A 23,009-nucleotide genomic window follows, 5' to 3' on the forward strand; every position below is an offset into this window, starting at 1 on the left:
CCATCACAAGGTTTCAGTTTTCGTAGAAATAAAGGGCAGATGATACGGTAGGGTTAACAGGTATAAGTCATATAATCCTCATGAAATATCATACTCACCGGCAACCGTGAGATGGACGAGGGTGGAGGTGTGAGGGTAGGTCGAGATCTGACATTCATACTCGCCCTCGTCAGAGTGGGTCACGTTCAGCACATTAAGGAACCACACCTGAGGACGAAACAAATAACTCTCGATACATTTACTTTTTATTGATTTATAAGGCAATATAAAAGGTGGTATAATAAATATGAATCCTATATGACGTACGACTCACGTATACTAAGATACGACCAGGTTATTTACAGGAGTCATGCCTTTCATCCGGGAACAACAATAACAAAGGGAGCTAATCAAAGACGTACAGTTTTTGTATACGATTGGGATGTAATTTAGAATTATGATATTGGAACCTTGGGATAATGTAGTAACCAGAGTTCCAACATTGATGTAAGCAATACTTTAATGCAGTTTATGTTGAGGTGCAAGTGTAATGAATATATTTATAAATATTATGAAAATATATTTCCAATTGAAATATTATCATGAAAGAATATGAACAACAAATGAATTTTCTTCAAAAGAAAGGCTGCACAAGCAAATCTATCATATAAAAAGAATTAAATAAATCGAACTGGGCAGGGTAAAGGATCTCACCAAAGATTTATTGTGAGGGAGAAATTTTTGTTTTGTGACATGTTGCTAAACTGCATTCAAGCAGCAAATACAGTAAGTGTAGGCTTCCTTGACGGAGCATCGTTACTGAAAAGTTCGTCCAGATGAAGTTCGTATGCTGTATTAACTTTAAATATAAGTGGTTGCTTAAGTAACTCGAATAATTGAGTTCGGCAGCGGCCTCGACTTCTTGCAGTAATAAAAGTCGCAAACAACTGAACTGAGAGAAAAAAACTGAAATATTTATGGTAGCGAAGCGAGTTGGTACAGACTCGAGACGTTATGGGCGAGGCGAGACATCGTCGTCTGTACAGACTAGGGATGTTGGAGGCGAGACGAGACATGGTCGTCTGTACAAACTAGGGATGTTGGAGGCGAGGCGAAACATCGTCGTCTGTACAGACTAGGGATGTTGGAGGCGAGACGAGACATGGTCGTCTGTACAGACTAGGGATGTTGGAGGCGAGACGAGACATGGTCGTCTGTACAGACTAGGGATGTTGGAGGCGAGGCGAGACATCGTCGTCTGTACAGACTAGGGATGTTGGAGGCGAGGCGAGACATCGTCGTCTGTACAGACTAGGGATGTTGGATGCGAGGCGAGACATCGTTGTCTGTACAGACTAGGGATGTTGGAGGCGAGACGCGACATCCTCGTCTGTACAGACTCGGGATGTTGAAGCAGAAAATTTCAACGCTAGGATGCATAAAAATAACTAAACCGTCCGGTATTGTTTGTTTGTTTAATACCTTAAGAGGTGAAGAATTTTAAACATTTGAGTTTAAGTTGCATATACTGTTATGCTTTAGCTGAAATATCAATGTTCAACGTTAATTAACATAGACGAACCCAAGATGAAAGGAAACCCAATAAATCGAATAGGGTCAAATTATTCTCAGAAATTGCGAACTGATACACGACTTGCTCTGGCATACGGTATTCAACAGCAGAACATTAGCTTACTTTCTATCATCCTATGTTACAAGCATAAGAAATTTCATCAAACGGTACGAGGTTTGATCGAGCTTAATCACTATCGGTAGCCAAGATTGAAATCGAGTTTCGCAATGAATACTAATTATCAGAATTATAATGCCTATAAAAAGAGATTCACTGATAGGTGTGAACGATGGTGACCAGATGGAAACAATGACGGAAAAAACACAAACAGTTGCTAAGCTGAGTTAAAATAATATGCGTTCAAAAATTACTTTTTAAAGACAACACTTCAAAAGAATACAATGTTTCCAAAGTTACACATCTACAATGAATTTCTAATTTTATTTCCATACATAAAAAAATATTTTTTTTTTATTTTTTCATAAATTAAAAATTGTATTTAAATCATGTTTAATAAATATTTTATTCAAAATAATTTATTGTGTCAACTGATTCATGCATCGTCTCCGAATTTACGCAAGTGTGCAAAATTTCAGATCAATTGGACAGGTAGAATTGTGTTGAATATCGATTATAAGACTTGTAGAATAAAAAATTATTTTGAAATTTTTTAAATTACAAAATAAAATTTATTTCTAAAATTATATAATCTGTCAATTGATTCCTGAATGTCTCCGACTTTACGCAAGTGTGCAAAATTACAGATCGATTAGAGAGGTAGAAGTGTGTTAAATATCGATTACAAGATTTGTAGCAGACAGACAAACATACAAGAAGTGAAGTTAAAGAGAAGTGTTGTAGAATTAACCTACCAACATGACGAAAATTGTTGCATTGCATGATAAAAAAACATGCGAACAGAAGGTAAAATGTTTACAATAGAAAATTTATGGTCAGTGAGCGCAACTCGAATGACATGCAAGGTGTCTGGAGAAAACCAATAGCAATATAGTATGCAAATCAAGCAATATTCTTGCCCAGAACTAATGGCTGGATAAGAACGATATACATAGAAATTGTTTTGCTCTGCGCTCGACCGAAGCAGGTCTTGGAGAAGGACCACGCTGAAATTGCATACGCATAAGTCATTTTTAATGCAGGTTTCGTTGAAGACCAGAGAGTATTTCTTATTGACAATTTTCTTATTATTTTTCTCGATTCGGCGAATTAGGCTCTTGATAGGAAGTGAAAATCCAAATATCAGGTTTCCAAGGGACATTTTATTATAATTACCTGATATTTGGATTTTCACTTCCTATCAAGAGCCTAATTCGCCGAATCGAGAAAAATAATAAGAAAATTGTCAATAAGAAATACTCTCTGGTCTTCAACGAAACCTGCATTAAAGAACAGCTTCTGCCAAACTACAATAAGGCATTTTTATGCATATACATACAATATCATTTATTTCTTGATCCCAACTACTCTAGAGAGTGGAAGTAATTATTATGAAGTGTCTCCTTTTTTTAATTACAAAATCTGATAGCGTCAAAATGCAGATTTTCATTCGGTATTATTTGTAAAATATTTGGAATTTTGCTGAATTTTTAGACCAGAACATATGTGAATGAATATTTATATAATAAAAAGCCCAAATTAAAAACATTTAAACCGGCCAAATAAACAATAATTACGTTTTTTGTTGGAATTCCTGGAATGATATTATGAATTCGTGTTTTGAAACAAAGATTTAAAATTTAACACTTTTATATATGGGACAATATGTGCACTGATGTCACGCAAGTCATTTATTTCTCGTAACGCAATCTCATTATAATAAGCTGCAGGAAGATAAATTCTAGTATCTTATCATTTCACATAACATCTGAAATCGAGACTAGACTTTTGACAACTATCTTGATATCTCATGGAACAATTTAAAATGCCCGGGGAATGTTTTTCCCAGTCATGCTTAGATCTTACATTTATTCTCCTTTACTAATTAGATATCTACTTTGTTGAGGACCAAAATGAGCGACTTGTCATTCTAATGAATCTCTTGAGCAAGTTCTGCCTCTTGCCGCTGGTCCCTTGAGGGGAGACTTCTTTATGAACAGAGAACTCGTGCTTCCTTATTAAAAAAGACGACCGAGAAATATTACTTTTTATCAAGGAAATAGCGGTATTGCATGATCCAAGAGATTTCTTAGTTGTCAACTACCTGGAATTCTTTTTCATCATTTTTCAAACAGTAAAATTCGTTCGTCAAGATTTATACTTTAAGGTAGAATCTCTTCTGCAATAACTTTACTAATGCACAAAAATGGAAGAAGAGAAGACGCTAAATGTGAATTTGTCATTTATGAAATTCCTTTGCAATTCCTTGATATTACTGAAATATGCTCATTTAGTGGATTGGTGTGTATATTTTACTAATATTCTTACGCATCATCATAAAACATACATGTTCATAATATTTATCCAGATTTATAGTTGTCGCAGCACCTCTCCCTTTTGACCGGCCAATGATGGAAATTTCAGAAAACAGCAGAAAAAAATTTACTACCAACCACCAAATTCATTCGAATATACTTAATCTTTAGTGAGTAAAAGACTTTTAAATATTTACTGTCCATCAAACTTAAATGTGCTACTTAATTTGAATATATATTTGCAAGCAAATTTGCAATGTTTAACGTGGCTTGGAAGTCTAAATTCTTTTGAGTTCAGAGAGAACGCAAATTATTACTTCGGAAAATTTCACTGCATGTATTCGGACCGGAAACATTAACAAACCAATTTACTAGCACTCAAAGAGGCCGGAAATATTTTATGCTAATTACCCATATTTTCAGTGCATTCGTTTCCACACAAAAGCTACAGTGTTTCTATACGTATTTCTCAGGCGTGTTTGATGAAGACCATTATGGGCGTTAAAAACGAAAATGAAAAAAGGTTGCGCGCTGCCGTCTCCTACGTAATGATCTTAAAGACTCAATTACGTGCCACAGCGCTGCAGGAGCGAGTGCAGCGCTGCACTGAATAAAAATTTCAACCATTCTGTGGTAGGGAAAACACCGGCGCAGAAAAGAAAAATGATCGAAACGAGCGTGTATTCCCAACCCTATTGTTCGTCATCATTGTTATTGCGATCGATGAAAACGAATAGAACTGAAAACTACATGCTAAAATTGAATTTTTGTTTAGGAAGTTTGGCAGCATCACTATGAATTGTCGTGCTATAACACTGGACTAAAGTGAAATTGTAACGTACCTAAGATAAACTAATCCAAAGCTGCAGCAAAGCAAACACATAGATGATTTTCGTAATATTTTGCTTAACTCTATATTTCACGTTATCGTTAGAAGTTTTGTTGAATTATTTCGTGGTTTTAATTGAAGGTATTGACTTACTCTAGAATCGTATTTTTTATTCATACGTTTTTTCAACATATAACTGTTTTGTGAGTTACCTCCAGATTTCATATTGAAATGTATTGATGTTATTTCAATATTAATTGTCTTCGAAAATGCCAAATAAGTGTGTCGATTATCCAGATCCATTATGTTATAATTGTGAAACGGTGAAATTTGTTTCACAGAAACATACTGTCAAATCAATTATCAAGAAAGCTTACCATTTGTACTTTGGATGTAAGATTAGAGATCAAGACCCACCCTGGCCCTTCATATTAGTTATATATTTTTTACGCAGGGCTCCCTGAAGGCAAAAGAAAAGCCATGCCCGTTGCTGCGTGCGTCCCTGGTTAGCAGGGAATACCAGATCGTGTCACCGAAGTTTATTTTTGCAATGTACCCTCTTTAGATCATGGCATCACAAAAAAATATAACTCAGTACTCACTGCAGTGAGTGACAGAGAGCGCATTTTCTCATCGATGAAAACGTGAAGTCACGGACGGGCAGACAGACAGACGGACGGACAGACATGGCGAGCGCAATAGCGCATTATTTTCCATAAATGAGAAAATGCGCTAAAAATAGTATTCATAAACCATTTATTTATGTAAAATCATTGCAAATTGATTTATCGCTTTCATTTAAGTATGTTAATACTTGAACAACCAATTAAGTTTCCACTATACCCACTCTGAGGCTAGCTGGTATTCAGCATACCACTCGGGGCGTCCAGTATAATATGGTTAGGATGTACAGTACACGTTCCTCAGAACCCTGACACACCGACAACCTTGGGCCGATGTTCACCCGAAATGCCTAACGACATTCCGCTGTACGGCTTGGGCTAGCCTTGCTGCTACATCTGACATGGGTAACTTAACTGGTTTTGGTTCAATTATTGTTTGGTTCATATTTATTTTTGTTCATTTTTTTGCGTAATAGGTAAGGTGATTCGTAGTAAATTACAAACTTCACAGTAAATTAAAAATTTATTATAATCTTAGAAATTCGCGTGGATTGAACCTATACGTTTCATTTCTAGTCCTTTAAATAATTCTCGAGAAACCCGCAAATTCTATCGGATGGCATTTTTCAGAATAATATGCGTCTATTATACAATAAAAACATTCATAAAAGTATCATTGAACGACAACGAATTATTATTCCGGTGAAGATAGCCTTGGGTTACGGGTTGCAAATGCCAGGCAGCCGTAATTTTGAAAAAGGTATAAAATGCCCCGGGACTATCACAACCTCACTAAATTATTCTGAAGCAATAGCAGAGACAGAATTTCCAAATATATAAAATTGATTTCAGTTCAAGCTTAAAGAACCATTATAAAAAGAAGAAAAGAAAAGCGGGTTTGTTCGAAGGCTTGTTCAATAGTGAATTTCTTAAATAAATTTACTAATGAACAAGCGTTGAAATTTCAGCAATAAAAAGTTAGAAAAAATACTACTGTCCAAAAGTAATATGACTTCAGAATAATTTCAGCAATTGCTTTCAAAATAAATGTGAACTTATCTAATTCTTTATACCATTGTGGTATTATAAATTTTCGGTATCATAAATGCACTGCAGAATATAAAAAATCAATATGCTATCAACCATTAGTGTTTCTTACGTTAGAAACAGAGATCTGAAATAAGATCACTGTAAGAACTTGCACAATATTATGATATATTACAATTGAGTGCGTGTTTAATTCTCGAATCTCGGACTATCTCTGACAATAACATACAACGACTACAAAATTAAAGCCGATTTCAAAGTTTAATGATGTGCCTCAATTACCTTTTTGGAGGATTGTGATGGTCTTTTCTCGAAAGTTTTCGCAATAGGCAAAGTTTTGGTAAATTTATCTAGATTAAATGATCACTTTTCACTTTACAGGCTAGATGATTCTGACGGTTGTTTCTAATGTTATGAATTTAGACGCGTTAATGATTATTTCTTTTGGAAAAACTTGTATTAATTTGATCCTTATTAGGTATAATAATAAATTTCATTACCTTGTTTCTGATTTTTTCAGCCACCTCACCTTAATAACCCACTACATTGAATATAATATTAATTCAATGTATAGCAGAAATTTCTAGTATATTGGCAGAGTCTTTGAGATTCTCTTTGTTTTATTCCTTTTTATCGTATCATCAAGAGGAAGCTGCTGATCATGAAGATATCCGGAGGCTAAGCGAAGACTGGAGCCTCCAGAAAGTTCAGAAAAGATTCAACTCTTTGCGTTAAACATAGAAACTATGAGATGGAGTTCTTCGCATGTCTTTTGTGTCGACAATGCAATAGTGGAAGATTTTGAAGTGATTCTTATATATGTATATGCCATGTGTAAGGTTTATTGATTGAAGGAAGTAATTTTGTCATCATGTATTCATTCCTTCTGTCTTCTTGTCATCATGTATTCATTCATTCATGTACTCATTCTGCATAGGTAAGAATTTATTTTGTGTTTGAAGCCAGGGGCTATAAAAGATTGGTATATTCCATGGCGTATCCACAATATCTACCGCGTTTGAATAATATCTGGATCTGATGTTTGGATTTTAGTTGCAAACTTGCGAGATATTGAAAAATTGTTAAATGAGATTAAAAAAATTGAAACTTTATTCAAAATTTAGGAATGAAAATTTTCTCAGATACAAAATCAAGTTCTATTTAATAGTTTTTGTGATTGGAATTCATCAGGTGGCTAAGAGTTGGGCGATTTCACCGAAAACTATTGAACAAATGATGTTGTTATTTAAAATTGGTTTCAATCAATCAAATAGGGTTTCAAAATCAAATAAAGAAGATGAATGTCTCCAGTTGATTCATATTCCTGTTTCTGGAATTACTGTTTTTAGGATAGATCTTACACAGCATCAAACTTTTATGGATACTGAACACCCAACGCTGGGGAAAATGCTGATAAGAAGAATATAAATTGCGTTAATTATTTGCCTGTCTTCTTGAGTATATACAGTAATATCCGGCAATATTTCTTTCTTAAAACGTAGAACCGTCAACACAGAGCTCCTTACTTCTGACTTATTTCTGCTCAAGAGTACTCAGAAAGAATACTTCAAGATGTGGTAGACCCTTTAGATAATGAGATGTCTCAAGATCCCGCAGAATTTTTACTCAGCGCTAAATATAACTCTCTTAATTGCCTTGAAATATACTCAAGAAGATGATCCGCGATTATATACCTGTCTCAGAAACGAACAACTTTTACGGTTAGCAACACATAACATTCTAACAAAAATGGCTCGAATCCATATACGTTGAGGAAATATAATTAAAATAACGACATGATAATTGTATCGATGTGTGAATGAGATTGCGTATTTATTTGTTTTGCTAATTTCATTTCATTTGTTGAGCGAACACCAATCCAAGGTAATTAAATCTTGAGTGTCAAGACCGTAGATTTTCATTTTGATTTTGATTTCATCACAGTTTTGAATGGAATTAAAACTGGAGCAGTATCTTGAAGTAACATTAGAAAAAGTATAATTTATGCAGTTTTTACCAAGCATATATTTGGGTTTTTCTGCATTTATACCGTCATAATTATTACTAGCAATATTACTAACTGTAAAATTACCAACTTGATGATAATTAGTATTCCATTGTAAAAAATAAATTGCTATGCAGCTTTGCTCTTTCTTCTCGTTTCAATGGCAAAAACTTCCAATTTGACTGTTAATTTGAATCATTTTGGCTTAGTTTCACTCGTTAAAGCCGAGGGAAAACTTATTATAGATTGTAGAAAGGTTTATCATCAAAATCATACTGAATTAATGACTGAGGAGTAGTCATTATTGTAAGTTAATTACATGAGATTTTCTAAATTCCGCTTTATTTCAGGCCTTTAGACTTCAAACAAGAGAGATCGTCAGCAATGCAAATATTTCAGGGGGCAAATTAGTGAGATTTAATCAAGCAAATTCAGTTTTAAACGCAGCCTGCATCGCGATGCTAGGCAGCGAGGCCATTCATTTCCCTGTCATGGCTGGCCATTTCTTGGGAATAATAAAAAGTGAGATATGAAAGCTATTTATATGAAATCATGTTGAAATGATTGAAATAATAATTAAATGATGCTGTTGCACAAAGTTCGAGTGTCACATATAAGTGATAGAATACATGAATAAATAATCTTATGATCAAAACTGTATTACTAAAAAACAAAAATCTAAAAAATAGCGGTATCATAACATGGTTTATCATGTCTTTGTTGAGACTTCAAAGGTAAAATTTAAATCGAAGAAATAAAGTCGCTTGAATTTTACTTTAATGTCTTGCCCAAAAGTTTGTGTTACCGGTTCTGAACAATCTTGAGACAAAACAGCTGAGAAGATTTTTCCGATGTTCAGTAACTAATGTTTCATTTTACATATGAAATGTATTTGCTTATATAAATCTTTCTTAATGAGTGGAAATTCACCTCAATTCGTAGTTTAGAATAAACGTCCTTATCCTCGGTATGAATCGAAATCTTTCTTTAAATACTTGAATCGTAAAGTTTTAAAGCATTTCTTGAATATGTTGGTAATTTTCGCTAAGAACTTGATTATGTTTCACAGATATCTTGGCCATGAAGACATGCCTCGACCTATGAAATATTTTCATTATTATGATTTCACGATGTTAGCTGACTGGCCAATATTCCCACAGATTTTAAGCCAATATTCAAAACCGGAAGGTAGAAGACACTTTTCTAATATTCATGAATCCGTTTCAAGTCAACCTATAAATCGACCACCTAAATTTGCAACATTATTCCATCAAATTCACTATATGGCTTGAAATAATTTATTTATCTATTGCAATGTCGCTAAATCTAATTGCCATTTCCATACTTATATTCTGTGAAAAGAGACGTTTTTCTGATTTTTGTATCAGCCTATTTAGTCTTCAGCTTCTTACACTTTGCTTCAAGTTCAATGAGAATAACTTACCAATGCACCGCGATGTTCGAATTTACTTTGCTTTCCAAACTAAGTATTTTCAAACTTAATTTGTTGAATTCAGGAGCAATTGCTTCTTTTTAAATGTGTTCCCGTCACACCTGATTTTTTTTGCATAAATTATGAAATTAATATCTAAACAATACAATGAAACTATACCCGAGAACGATAATAAAAATTCGTTGATTTATTGTTCTCTACCATGTTATGACCTACATCTGATACTGCGTGCAAAGAATGGATTTTTTGTTCATACATACATGTATTATACCGTCCGAAACTTCCTGTTTTGTTTGAGTATAATTGTAATTTTTAGTTATTATATAGATATTCTCTCTGTAGATAAGCAATAGTCTCACGTTTTTAAAGCATTTGGAAGGAATTTGCCTGCATGCGTCTGTATGTTGTCTTGCAACTGCAATAATGGAATGATGGAGCTTATAGAGGAGATCTATGGAACCGGAAATTCAATTACAAACGCTTCTTCTTCATTCGGCTGTACGCGCTCGTCTATAGCAGTGTAACGTCCCTGTATCTGATAACAACTTTGAAATATTATCTTTCACTTACAATGTTCCTCATTTTCGAATTTTATTGTCATTGTACATTTATAAACACAAGCCTACTTTGAATGTCGCTTATAATTCTCACCAACTTGAAATTGTGGATACATCATTTGTCTGATCATTAAGATATCCTATTGTCATGTCTTTTATTCGCCGTCTTATTTTTTGATATCTTCTGTGAATTTTTATTATGGTAGTTTATTTTTTTGAACAGACGATTGTTTCTTTTTGACAATTTTTAGCAGACGATGGACCTGGACTGCCTAACTTTTTTTATACAAGAATTTAAATTTTTTGTGCAATTTTCCTTGTTGTCAAGTTCTATGTAGCATTAAAGTTTACCATAAACAAAAATAAAGATAATACCCAAAAGAATTCATCGAGTGTTTGCTACAGCATAAAGCAATTCTTTCAAGTAGCTGGCGAAAAGTTCTTGTCAATTATAGTGACTTGGAAATTATATTCACTGTCAATAATAGTAAAGCCAAGATAGAAATTGTCTCTGATTTTATCCGTTGCCTCTTGACGGCACAAGTAAGCTTCTCTTCACCTCAGTTCTCTATCATAATAACTGCGAAGTTGTATGGAGAGCGCACAATAATTATTTTCTGCGGTTCCACTAACTCATGCAACAAATTTCTCCCATAAACGTAGCGCAAATACCGCTACTAAAAGCGCACTACGGACCAAACACAAGTCGTAAAATCTACCGCCATATGGGAGACTGGATATATGACTGGGTCGCTCGGCCACTTCAGGCAGGTTTTGAGGAAGCTTTGGTCGTATGTTGGGTGGTCTTGCTAAACGCGTTATTTACAAAGAAAACTTTGACAACCGGGCTGAGTAGACCTAGAAAACAATATATTAGTTGCGGCAAAAAGTGAAAGTCTCATGTTGCTCTCAGCCGCACTTTCTATGTCGTCAGAGATGCCTAACGCAAGACAAATACCCAGTTTTATTATATGTGGAACCCTTAACCATAATAGTTGGCAAGTATTACTTGCAGGACAAGGGCCATACTTTCAAAAAAGTTAAGAGATCGTAAATTCATTAGCCAATCATTGACGTCCTTTCAAGCAAAATCCACCAATCATAGACAAGATAATAGAGCGTAAGTACTTACGTTCACTTAGCGAATTTTGAGAGTATGGCCCCAGATTCATAGTGAGGCTGAATTAAAAATTGATAATATTAAATACTTGAATATTCCTATTGAAAAAGTTCATTTATTTAAGCGAGATTTTCAAACGAGCTATATAATTAGGAAAATCTTACCAACTCTCGTCTTGGGAAAAATATTTTAATTATCAAAACAGAAGCGCGAATAAAAGAGAATTTGGACGCGACAAAAAATTCTTAGAAGAGATATTCTTTTTGTAATTTGCAATATAACGCTTTTAATATATTATTTTTAATATTTCGGCATTAAATGATGTTCTTCTATGATGTTGCCGCGGCGTATAATACCTGCTGTACTTTGCAATAGATGAAAGTTTGTCAGCTGATGGCGGCGAGAAACAGAGACGCAAGTGCAGTATTTTGTCCGGCAAAAAGACAGACTCGACGTCAGTAAAGTTGCCTCATTAATTCACAACTTCCCGGGAAGACTTCGTTCATCGTCACTTTTTGTGCCCGTCTTTGTGCAGCAAACTTGTCTTATCTTTCTCCGCATCAAGCGCTTCTTGTTGACAGTTTATGGAATAATTCTGTATAGTCACATAATTATTATTAAAGTGCAGTATGCATAAAGAGAAAGTCGAGAAAAATTTTATAAATCGAGAAATAAATTAAATAAATTATAATTTTTATTTAATCTGACCAAACTTCTTATTTAATAATTTTATTTAAGCTGACTGATATTTCTTATAATCCAGCGATATTATTTGGTTGAAGGTAATCCTTAAAACTGAATTTTTAATGCTTGAAAAGACAGGAAATTTTGTTTCCTGACACCTGTTGAAATTCGAATTCGAAGTATGACAAGAAAAAAATTAAGGCATATTAAGTTTGTTCGTTAGATGTTGGTATGTTAATTTTTTTTCAATTGTACCAAAAAAAATTATCACACCTAATTTTGTTTTGACTTATTTACAAATCACGAAGAAATTGAAAATAATTGAAAATGTGCAGTTTGCGATGAATGAATCCTCATAATTACCTGCATTATTTCTTTAAATCAGAGGTCCTTCGGGAGGCAACATCCTTGACAACGCGTTTAATAGTACGACAGCGAGCAGTATACTAGTACACTTGAAAACTTGGGATATGTTGTACGTATCTCGTGGCACGATATAATGATACGAGGCATGATACGACATAAGGATACGCTGCATGATACGACATAAGGATACGATGCTGCACGGTATGACAAACGGATACGATGCTGCATGATGCGACATATGGATACGATACTACATGGCACGTCATAAGGATATGATACTGCATGATACGACATAAGGATACGATGCTGCATCATACGATAAGAATCCATCACAAGGCTCTCTACTTCTCCCCACTGAAGTCTATTCTAACACGTTCGCTATGTAATTGAAGGCTTTTAATCTAGATTAATCAAATGCTCCCCTTAAATCAAACACGACTACATTCTAAAAAAATTGTATACAATTATTAATAACTACTACAATATTAATCCAAAACCTGGACTGCTCATTTTGAACAAAGTTACCCGGTAGCCAAAATATTAGATTATTTCCCATTTACAAGATAAATCGAGCGCCTGAGTACAGTTATACGTTGACTGAGTCCTGCACCGTTTTTAAAATAAAAATTTAACTTGCTATCACCGTAACTTACCAGTAAATAATTTAATCTATATTTTGCAAGGCATGAATAGATGTCATTTCTATTTTATTTAAACACATATTAATTAAGCAACGGTTTCACAAGTATTGGAAAAATTCAAATGAAATCATTCTCAACTCTCGCCGAGAATTTTTGATGCGATCGCCCCAGATATAAATGAATCTTGAATTAAAATGAGCCTAATTGCATATCAAATGTTTTAATTTTAGTTTCCCAATAACAAAACTCATTCAATTTCTACATTCTTTTGGATATGTCTGCATAATCTCATTAATTAGAATCCCTGGGAAGCGTGTAAATACGTGTACATTTAAAAAAAAGTAATACACGTATTAAAGTAAGTTAATACGTGTATCGAATAAATAATAATTCTGAATTTAGAATAAGACATGCACAGTTGCGTTTTTGCACTCATAATAATTAGCTTTCCCTAATAATCATTAGTTAGGCAGCACTGAAATAAAGTTTTCAGGGTAATTCTATAACTAATTCTCCCCTAATTAACAAATAATATCGATTCGTCTCCAAACATTGGAATCATGGTAATGATTTTTCTTACCTAATCGCACCAGTATTGAAATTTATCACTGCAGTTAAAAGTTCGAACCAATCATCATCTTCTGACGAATCAGGACATAATTAAATATAAGATAAATTAAAAAAATAAAGATTTATCCCTACCAAGAACGCTATGCCGGCCATGTTTAGGGAGAATAACAGAGCATCGCTAATTTGAACAAATAGAAATTATTAGATATAATTTATTTTTTTAAGTGAAATTTTAATTAGTTCTATTTATTATACATTCATTTTCCGGGAAATTTTCGGTTTTGATGCTCAGGATATGGAATCCATGTGAATCGGCTTTCCAGCCATTGAGGTTATTCTGTATTTTCTGTTATTCTGTATTCTGCATTATGTATATCATTGATATTCTGTATTCTGTATATTCAATATATTGTAATTGAATACAGTATATTCTATACTGTATTCAATTGAGATAAAGAGCGATCAGCTCATTCAAACCTCTGCCGAACAAAATATTTCCATTTAACCGACCATATTAAAATTCGAAAATTTTTGTTACCATAATTCTAAATGAAATTGATTTTACACCAGAAAATCGAATTACAAATTAATTTTTCAATCCAATCCACTTTTTTATGCCTTATATACCGATATATATATTTATATAAATAGATAAAATTTCAGAGCCAGGTAATGTGCCGGCACGAAATACATCTTGAAAAGGAGCTTTAATATCCCTTTTCTTTTGCAGTGGTTGGCTCCATAAAAACACCCACACCTTCTGGGAAACCCGTTTAATTATTTGAACTTTATCCTTTTCCTCGCAACAAATTCGGTCGATGCAAATCACGAAACGAATATAAGTAAACAAAGCTCAGATAAAAGAAACCCGAGATATCTTTTGGAATCAGAAAGTATCTTTAGGGATGAGTGAGAAGATGAAAAGCACTGACCTGGGAATGACGGGCGCCCTGGTAATGAGAATGCCGGGAATGCGACACAAAGAAGCGAGGGTCGTTGCTGTACATGCTTTCTCCTACAGCCAGCAGCTCCAGGTCCCGACGTCTGATCCACGACACGCGCTGTAATACAAGCAAAAATATGAGCCTGCCTTCTTATTATCCTTATTTTCCTTCTGATCTAATTTTTGCTTGTGTTGGCATTAAGAAAGTTTGTGAATAAATGGTGCATGACTGGTAATGTTGGGTTAATTTTATAAATAAGAAAAAAAGCTCTTAGTGACCCTGGACATTTAACCAATAACAATTGAATCAGTAGATTAACCAATAAAATAAATTCGTGAATATAAAATATAGCCCTTTGTCTTCCTAGCTTTTGTCTATTAAGCCGTGAACAAGTCTCAGGATCGGATTCAAAATTCGGAGCCATTCTGAAAAACTGCATGTAAGAACAAATTACAAACATGTATTAATCTAACTAACAGGATAGTACGCAAAGCATATAGCAAATAAATTATGCATCAATATAAGTAATATTTAAAATCGCTTAACAAAACCACCATTGAATCGACATATAATTTTCACAAAATTATCAGACCAAATACTAGCACAAGGTCACTGTAGAGGGGACTTAAAACACTAAATGAGATATTACAGTGATCCATACTTTAACTAAACGTATTTATATTTGCACAGGTATACATTCTATAATAATACCCAATTATTGCATCACGATCCCTAAGACGATTTGATATGAAGTTAAATATGTAAACTAGAATGAAGTGTGCAGAATATAGGATATTAATTAATCTGTACTGTTTCATCTGCCCTAACAATAATAGCAGTCCTATTAATGCGAATTTATATGGTAATGATTAGAGATTAGGTGCTAGTATGATATGAGCAAATGTAAATCTTAAGACGAAGAATGTAGGGACTCCAAATTCACGATGAATACTCTTAATTATAGGTATTTTTAGCACATTTCCTCATATATGGAAAAAAGGCGCCATTGTGTTCGTCATGTCCGATTGTCTGTCCGCATGTCTGTCCGTCTGTTCATGACTACACGTTTTCGTCGACGAGAAAAAATGCGCTCTCTGTCACTCACTCTAGTGAGTACTGAGTTATATTTTTTGAATTTCTATAAAAATTTGTTTACTTTTTCATTTAATTCCATAAACATCTTACACTACTCGTCCAACAATATTGATGATAGGGTAAATAATGACTTGATAACTACTATTTCGAGGCTCAGAAATCTAATTTGCACGGTATTGTCCTGACAATTCCGTGTTACAATATAATTTAAATCAAGGAACTAACATACATATCAGTACGCAAAAAAATCGTAAAAGTATTCGAGCGTTTGTTGTGATTCCACTCAACATTGCATACTAACATTAACATCAGTTGCCTTCATTTTCTTTTCTCTCTCTCTCTCTCTATGTTATTGTACAATTTTATTGCAAGTAAAACCCGAAGCTTCCACTGACCGGATCGTTACTTCGGGTGTAATCGTTAGAAGCGCCTGAAATAGTGAAATTTGAGAGCAACTCTTGAAGCGGTCGGGGGGCAACAGCAACATCTTGACTTTCCCGCTGGAGCTTCCCTCGCAGCACTGAAATATGAAAAACTAAGCTAAAATGTCGGCAAAACCTCGGAAAAAGAATTCTCAACTTTTTCTTCGAACTTATTGCAAAAGTTTTCGCAAAACTCTAGTTATTTGTTTGCCCTTTAGGCTGATTTTAGTGCTAACGAGACTTGAAAAATGGGAACAACGAAGTTTGTACACCGAAAGTTTTTAGCGTGGTCAGATTTTCGTTTTATATTTTGAGAGCTCAAGAGCAGTATCCAGCCTAGGCGTAACTCAATCAGCAGCCCAACGACCGAAAAGCTGAGAAAGACTTTTTGTGTACATGACGAACTTTCGCTTCCGAAACACATTTCTCCTCCACTTATTGACATGCGTCGCCGACTCTCTGGGAAGCTGCAATTCATTTCAAAAACCGCTATGTTAAGACTTTTATCGGAATGAATTTGGTAGGCTCACAAGAAAATGTAGAAGAAAGCAAGCAGTTTATTTCACCATGATATTAAATGCTTCAGTAACGGAGAAGGTTTATGGACAAATAGGCTCAATTTTTTTAATCAGAGCATGAATGGGAAAAACAGTTTGGTATTCCAAAAAAGTGGTTTAAATTAATAATAATCCATAAAATAGAATGTTAGCAACATAAACAAGTCAAATCTCCGTAAACTGATATTGATATCTGGTATCTTGAAGTAATTAGAGACTGGGTTATTAACTCTATATTGCCGCGCCTCATGTATTCACAACAACTATTTTCCTGCTAACTTCCATAAACTGCAAAAGAGTTTGATTTTGATAAAAGAAACCTGAAATAGCTTAAGGCTGCTCTAAACTTATATCTAATCAAAGGACTGAATACGATATTAATATTTCAATAAAAGAGCGGTGTAATAACAACATAGGCCAGCAAAAAAAAAACGTTTTGCAAGCTCTAGCAGTCTGGCTGTTCCAACCGGACTTCCTGTTATTTGTTCAGGATGCTAGGAATCCGAATTTGATCTGCATTTTTCAATAGGAGGTCGGATTTATCGACAATTTAAGCCCCCACGTTAATTGAGGAAATACTTCAACATGAACAAATGTATACGTATACAATCGAAATATGAATGTAAATATTTTTAAAATTCTTTTCAGTCTCTATGATTGTTGGTGGAATCTTCCCGTGAATCTTTATATGGAGCAATGGGCATTATTTCAAAGCATGAGAAATGTTGGTTTACAGAAAATATTTGATATTGCCGCTACTACCCCACCGTATCATTACTATAAAATTAAGCGGTGTTAGTTCTATGACAATAGACTTCGGCTGGGTCCTATTAATTTGGAATAACAATGTAGAGAAGAGCACATGCATTTTATAGATGCTTCTTGTAATGATGTATTATAAAAACAATAATTTAGATTTCCGTATGATGTTACCAGATCGTGCCCTAAGTGCGGAAAATTTGCCCAAAGTATTGTCTTTCTATGTGCGCCACCACAGTGAACAAGTGTGTAACAGTTCCTTGAACACCTGATAATTGAAGTAAAAGTTACATCTTTGTCTTTTATGACCTGACCTGTAATTTTAATGGACTAAAGTTAAATCTGTATTAGTTTAGGGATTTTAGGTGACAAAAAATCTGATCAAGTTTTATTGTGAGTTTTTAGGAACGAAATATTCGTAGAATCTGTCAGCCATTGTAGTTTTTATCTCACAGGCAGAGTGACAACTGAAATTTAGACACGACTTCTCCCACACACGTCGTTTTTTCTTGCGTTGTTGAATGAAAATGTGCGGTCGTCTTTAATCCTTTGTTGGCATTCAATCGCAAGAAATGATGAGTCTGCTGATCATTGCGGATAGGATAGTCTGGTACGCTCAGTAATTAATGGCCTCCCGTAACATCACGGTTCAAATTATTGACGAGTCAAAATTAAAAAGTTTTGTTCAAGCTCACAAATCTCCAACGTAGCGCAGTGTTTGGACTTCAAACCTGAAGCGTTGATAATCACGAACTGAAGACAACAAATAAAGTGTGATAAGTTTGAACAAGCGTTTTCAGCATACGACATGCCGACGTTTTCTATTGCTTTAGCTCATATTTCTCTGGATTCAAAGTTACGTATTTTGAACTTTGGAAACCTTGATTTGAATGATGAAAATTAAGCAATATGAATATTGTTTTTTAATTTAACCTCTAACTGAAAATTATCACCAAAAGTGAATAAAAAATGTAGTCAGTATGAAGATAAGCGAAATTTTTTCCCCTAAATCTCGACGTCGAGAATTCCTTTTTGAGTAATTTTTCGGCTTAAGGTGACCAATAACGAAGAAGTTTGATTAAATATTTAGTTGTATAAGAGTGATTTTTTGTGCGTTCGGAAATAATTAAGGATGAATAATGATAATGACAGGTATAAAAATGGTATAAATTTACCGCAAAAAATCGTGTTTACAGAGACTGCAATGGACCATAGCAGCCTTTTTATTGAATTTTAAGTTATTGAGATAACATTCATGAAGCGTGGTGAAAGTTTTATATGATGCTTGATTATAAGAATACACAACCGAAGAAGCTGCTCAACATTTATAATATAAATAGGAAATGTGTGTGACGGCATCACGTCCACTGCTCGAATGGTAAATCCGCGAAAAGCACCTCTGTCTCCGGTTCGTCTCCGCAGGATTTTTTTAGGTCCAGGCCGCGATTTGCGGAAGTAAATACCCTTGAACGACATCGAAGGCTGACGCGCGAGCTCGCCTTCGGACGGTCTTACGGAGATACGAAAGAGATGTTGTCGTCCCTGCCGAGACATCCCCACTAAACTGACAGCCCCAAACCAGCAAAATCTCGGAAAATGCACAGTGGTGCATTTTATAAAGATCTGCAAGCTCTTATGAAGATTCGCAAGATTTTATGGAAATTCGGAATCTCGCGTGATGATTTCCTAGGATTCTTGCTATATATGAGGTCGGCCTCCTCAACTCACCTGAAATTTCTTGGGAACTATAAAGTAGACAAGAAAGGCGGTCGTTTCAAAATCTGGTGATCTAAATTTCGTTTGGTGTGCCAACATAAAGAGGACAAAAGAATTGTACTCGCCAGGTGAACGAAATTTTCTATTCTACCCGTCGTAGGACGCCCCAAATGTCACGTGGATGAAATGCAAGCTGCAGGGTAAGATGAGATATTGTGATTTTTCCGGCAGAAAAAGTCTTCGTATCTCGCCTCGATGTCGACTCATTTCAGTCGATGCTATTCGTGACTTTTATTCACGATCCAGTGCAAAAATCGGAGCTATATTTGCATGCAAAAGTTAAATCAAAATAGTTGTTGTTGAACATGATAGAATGTTCGTTGCGATTTTATTTAATCTCCATTTAGAACATCATGACACCCAAGAATTATGACTCATTGATCACACATGCGCAAAAGTTGAATATTAAATCAATCCAAAATTCCAGAAGCACAGAAAGTTGTGATTCCTTCCACCTTCATGGCATGTACTATTACATTAGAATTAAATAAATCATCATGTCACACTCGTACTTTCAATTGCGGTTCTATCAGGAGCAGGCGAGCCATCTCGCGCCACGTCTGTTTCGTAGGAGTTCTATAGCAGATCAATATACGGCCATCGCTGAAGCAGCCTTAATTTTCAATAGGGAAAGAATGTCATCCGCGAGGCTCTTCAGAAGTTTTCGACATCGACAACTCGGCGTCAATGCCCACCTAACTGCGTCGGATTTTCCTCGGCATATTTGAATGAGTTTCGAGCTGCAACTCGAAATTTTCGTGAGACGTATTGACTTATTGAGAGTCAGCGGACGCCAATCACATGTCTGACTCAGGCACCGAGCGAAAATATTCCAAGATTATTATTTGATTTTGTCCCGCATGCATTTTTATGCTAACAAAAATAGGCGCAGAGGTAGTAGAATTCTATACCTGTTGACATGCGGCACAGGGATTTCAATTTGGCAATATAATTATTAAATCAGTTCGGATAAATGATCTCGCCAGACGTTATAATCATGGAGCAACCGTGAAAAATATCAATATACAGCAATCATCAAAGTTGATGTTAGATTCTACATTTTACTTACAAGCATTGGAGTGTCATGAAAAATGGCATGATAGAATTCATATAAAATTGATTTCAGTTCAATAATGAAATAAACATTGACATAGTACTGTATCAGTAAACACTAAAATTCGCATTCATAGTGCTCACACAACAGGTTTAGTGCATTGTATCTGATACGAAACTGTTATTAAACTTCACATTGAAATAAAAATAAATATAAATGAACCCGCGTATGATGTGAGTAGAAGTGTTCTTTGTGCGAGTTTTACTTCAACTGCATAAGATAACAATGCAGCGATGCAAGCCAATTTCTAAAAATATAACTCAGAACTAACTGCAGTGAGTGACAGAGAGCTCATTTTCTTGTTACCGAGTATCATGGATACTCGACAAAGTGAAGTCACAGACAGACGGACGGATAGACGGACGGACAGACGGACGGACATGACGAGCACAATAGCGCCTTTTCTAAATAGATGAGTAAATGCGCTAAAAATATAAAAATCGCGCTAATCATGCATTTCGTGAATAAATGTTAGCAAACAGAAAATTGTGATCCAAATGGTCTTGTATAAGAAGTAATTTTTAGGTTTCATTTAATATTCATATTATAAATTGATAATTCTAAAATGGTCTGGAGCATAAATTTTATTCGTCTGCTCCACCTGTATAACGCCAGTTTTGATAAATATCGTTAAGTTAGTTTAAATCAAGTTTACTTAGCTCGACAAATACCAAATTTATAGGTATATATATTTAGATAATTCATTAGTATATAGAAGTATAATTTATGAAGGAAAACGTACTGGATTATACGAAGCAAATTCTGCACTTTGAAGAAGCTATTTTGGATCATTTAAACGAGCAAATGTTCTTTAAATAAATGTGTCAATAATATATGTGATAACAAATGCGAATTCGATAACAGAAATAATATACTGCAAATATAGAACTATACTTATATATGTGTTTGCCAAAACTAATGAACATGCCGACTGTATTAGCTGGCAAATAGGGATTGATTTCTATTCACGGACTCTTTATTTATAAGAACACTTGAACGTTCTCCAGGACTACGAGAGCTAATTCATTCTGTTTGTCCAGTGGTTGAATCAGTTGCGAGAAATAACTTTTTTCATGTTATAGTTCTTTTCTTTCGCATACAAAAGTAGTAATATAAATAAAAGTCGTGATAGAAATAACTGTTCTAATTAATGATTTGCTTTCAATTTATTTATTAAAACAAATAGCCATGGATGAAATTTATATGGCATTGGAACTTTTTTTTAATAAGTCTGAGATTAAAAAATGTCGAAGATTTGCAAATAATAAATACCTAAGTTTTTCAACAAATTCTTTAAGTATAGCTATTTAATATGTTTTTTTCTCTTCGATTTTTATGATTTATAGCGAGCAAGAATGCAGTATAATTACAGTGATCACAAAATTTTCCTTCTAGACACAAGTCATAAAATTCAATTCGTTCTCCCTATAGCTGTTATACATAACAGCATTTGATACTTGACAATGAATGAGCGATTTATTCTAAACTCTACATTTTTAATTCTCTCTAATTTTTAATTAAATGCTTACTTTTAAGACAATAACTGTATCAAATCTGCAGCAGCTGTCCTAAATATGTTGATTCTGCTCGCAAAAAAAATCGATCATTCATCTCTTACCTTCCAAAAATCCATGGAGTTTTCCATATTATAATCTGATAGCTTTATTCATTTGATTGATAGATAATACGTGTACAATTTTGATTCCTTATCTACTGTGAAAAATCTCATCGTTAAACAAGGAATATGAGGATAATTCCTATCACTGGCACTTGGTACATTCACCAAGGAAGGAGCGACCCATAATTATAACATTAATAGCACTGACCGTGCCGAAGAGCTCGGCGGGTACAGGGCAGGCGAGCTTGGCAGAGTCTCCAGGCTTGACGGCGGTCACGCTGTTGTTGAGACCGAGCGCGTCTAGGGCGTTGGGTGACACCAGCAACTTGCGGTCATCGCCGTGCGCCCGGGAACCTCGGTCGCCTGGATGAGCTCGGGCCGATGTGGGGGTGTTGATGCATGCCATGCCCACTAGCATTACTGTTTGCGGGGAAAGAGAAGAAATCAAAGTTATTTTCGTAACCTATATCAGACTATTTAGGTACAAATGTAGCTATTCTAGGTCATTGGCGCGCGCGCGCAGGAACCTCGGTCGCCTGGGTGAGCTCGGGCCGATGAGCTGCTGTTGTTGTATGCCATTCATACCAGCATTTTTATGTATGCCGGTAAAAAGAAGACGATGAAAGCATTTTTACCGTTGATCGAAGTTTTTAGGTACAAATGTGCCTAGACTGGGTACACTGGTACCGTTACAAAATTATGCAGTAATTTGGCATAATTATTATGCAGTCTGATGAGAATTATGCAGTCTGATTCCCCTCTGATTGTTGTTACATTTTTGTAATTATGAATGGCAAGCTGTAGGGACCACCGATATTCGTTATTAATTTTCTTTTTCATTTTTC

At 34.8% G+C, this 23,009-nt stretch overlaps 1 protein-coding gene across 1 annotated transcript in view; it reads right to left on the bottom strand.

Moving 5' to 3' along the window:
* The window catches only part of LOC125178544 (zwei Ig domain protein zig-8-like), a 35,066-nt gene extending 12,496 nt beyond the window's left edge, over positions 1-22,570 (bottom strand). Inside the window, exons 1-3 of the mRNA XM_047882561.1 lie at positions 22,373-22,570; positions 14,812-14,940; positions 99-207 (exon numbers count right to left, since the gene is read on the bottom strand). Of these exons, the coding sequence (XP_047738517.1) occupies positions 99-207; positions 14,812-14,940; positions 22,373-22,570 (436 nt within the window). The remainder of the gene's footprint in view (positions 1-98; positions 208-14,811; positions 14,941-22,372) is intronic.
* Positions 22,571-23,009: the final 439 nt, after the last annotated feature.

Source organism: Hyalella azteca, unplaced genomic scaffold (assembly GCF_000764305.2).
Source record: "Hyalella azteca isolate HAZT.00-mixed unplaced genomic scaffold, Hazt_2.0.2 contig10727, whole genome shotgun sequence".
NCBI classification, from domain to species: domain Eukaryota; kingdom Metazoa; phylum Arthropoda; class Malacostraca; order Amphipoda; family Hyalellidae; genus Hyalella; species Hyalella azteca.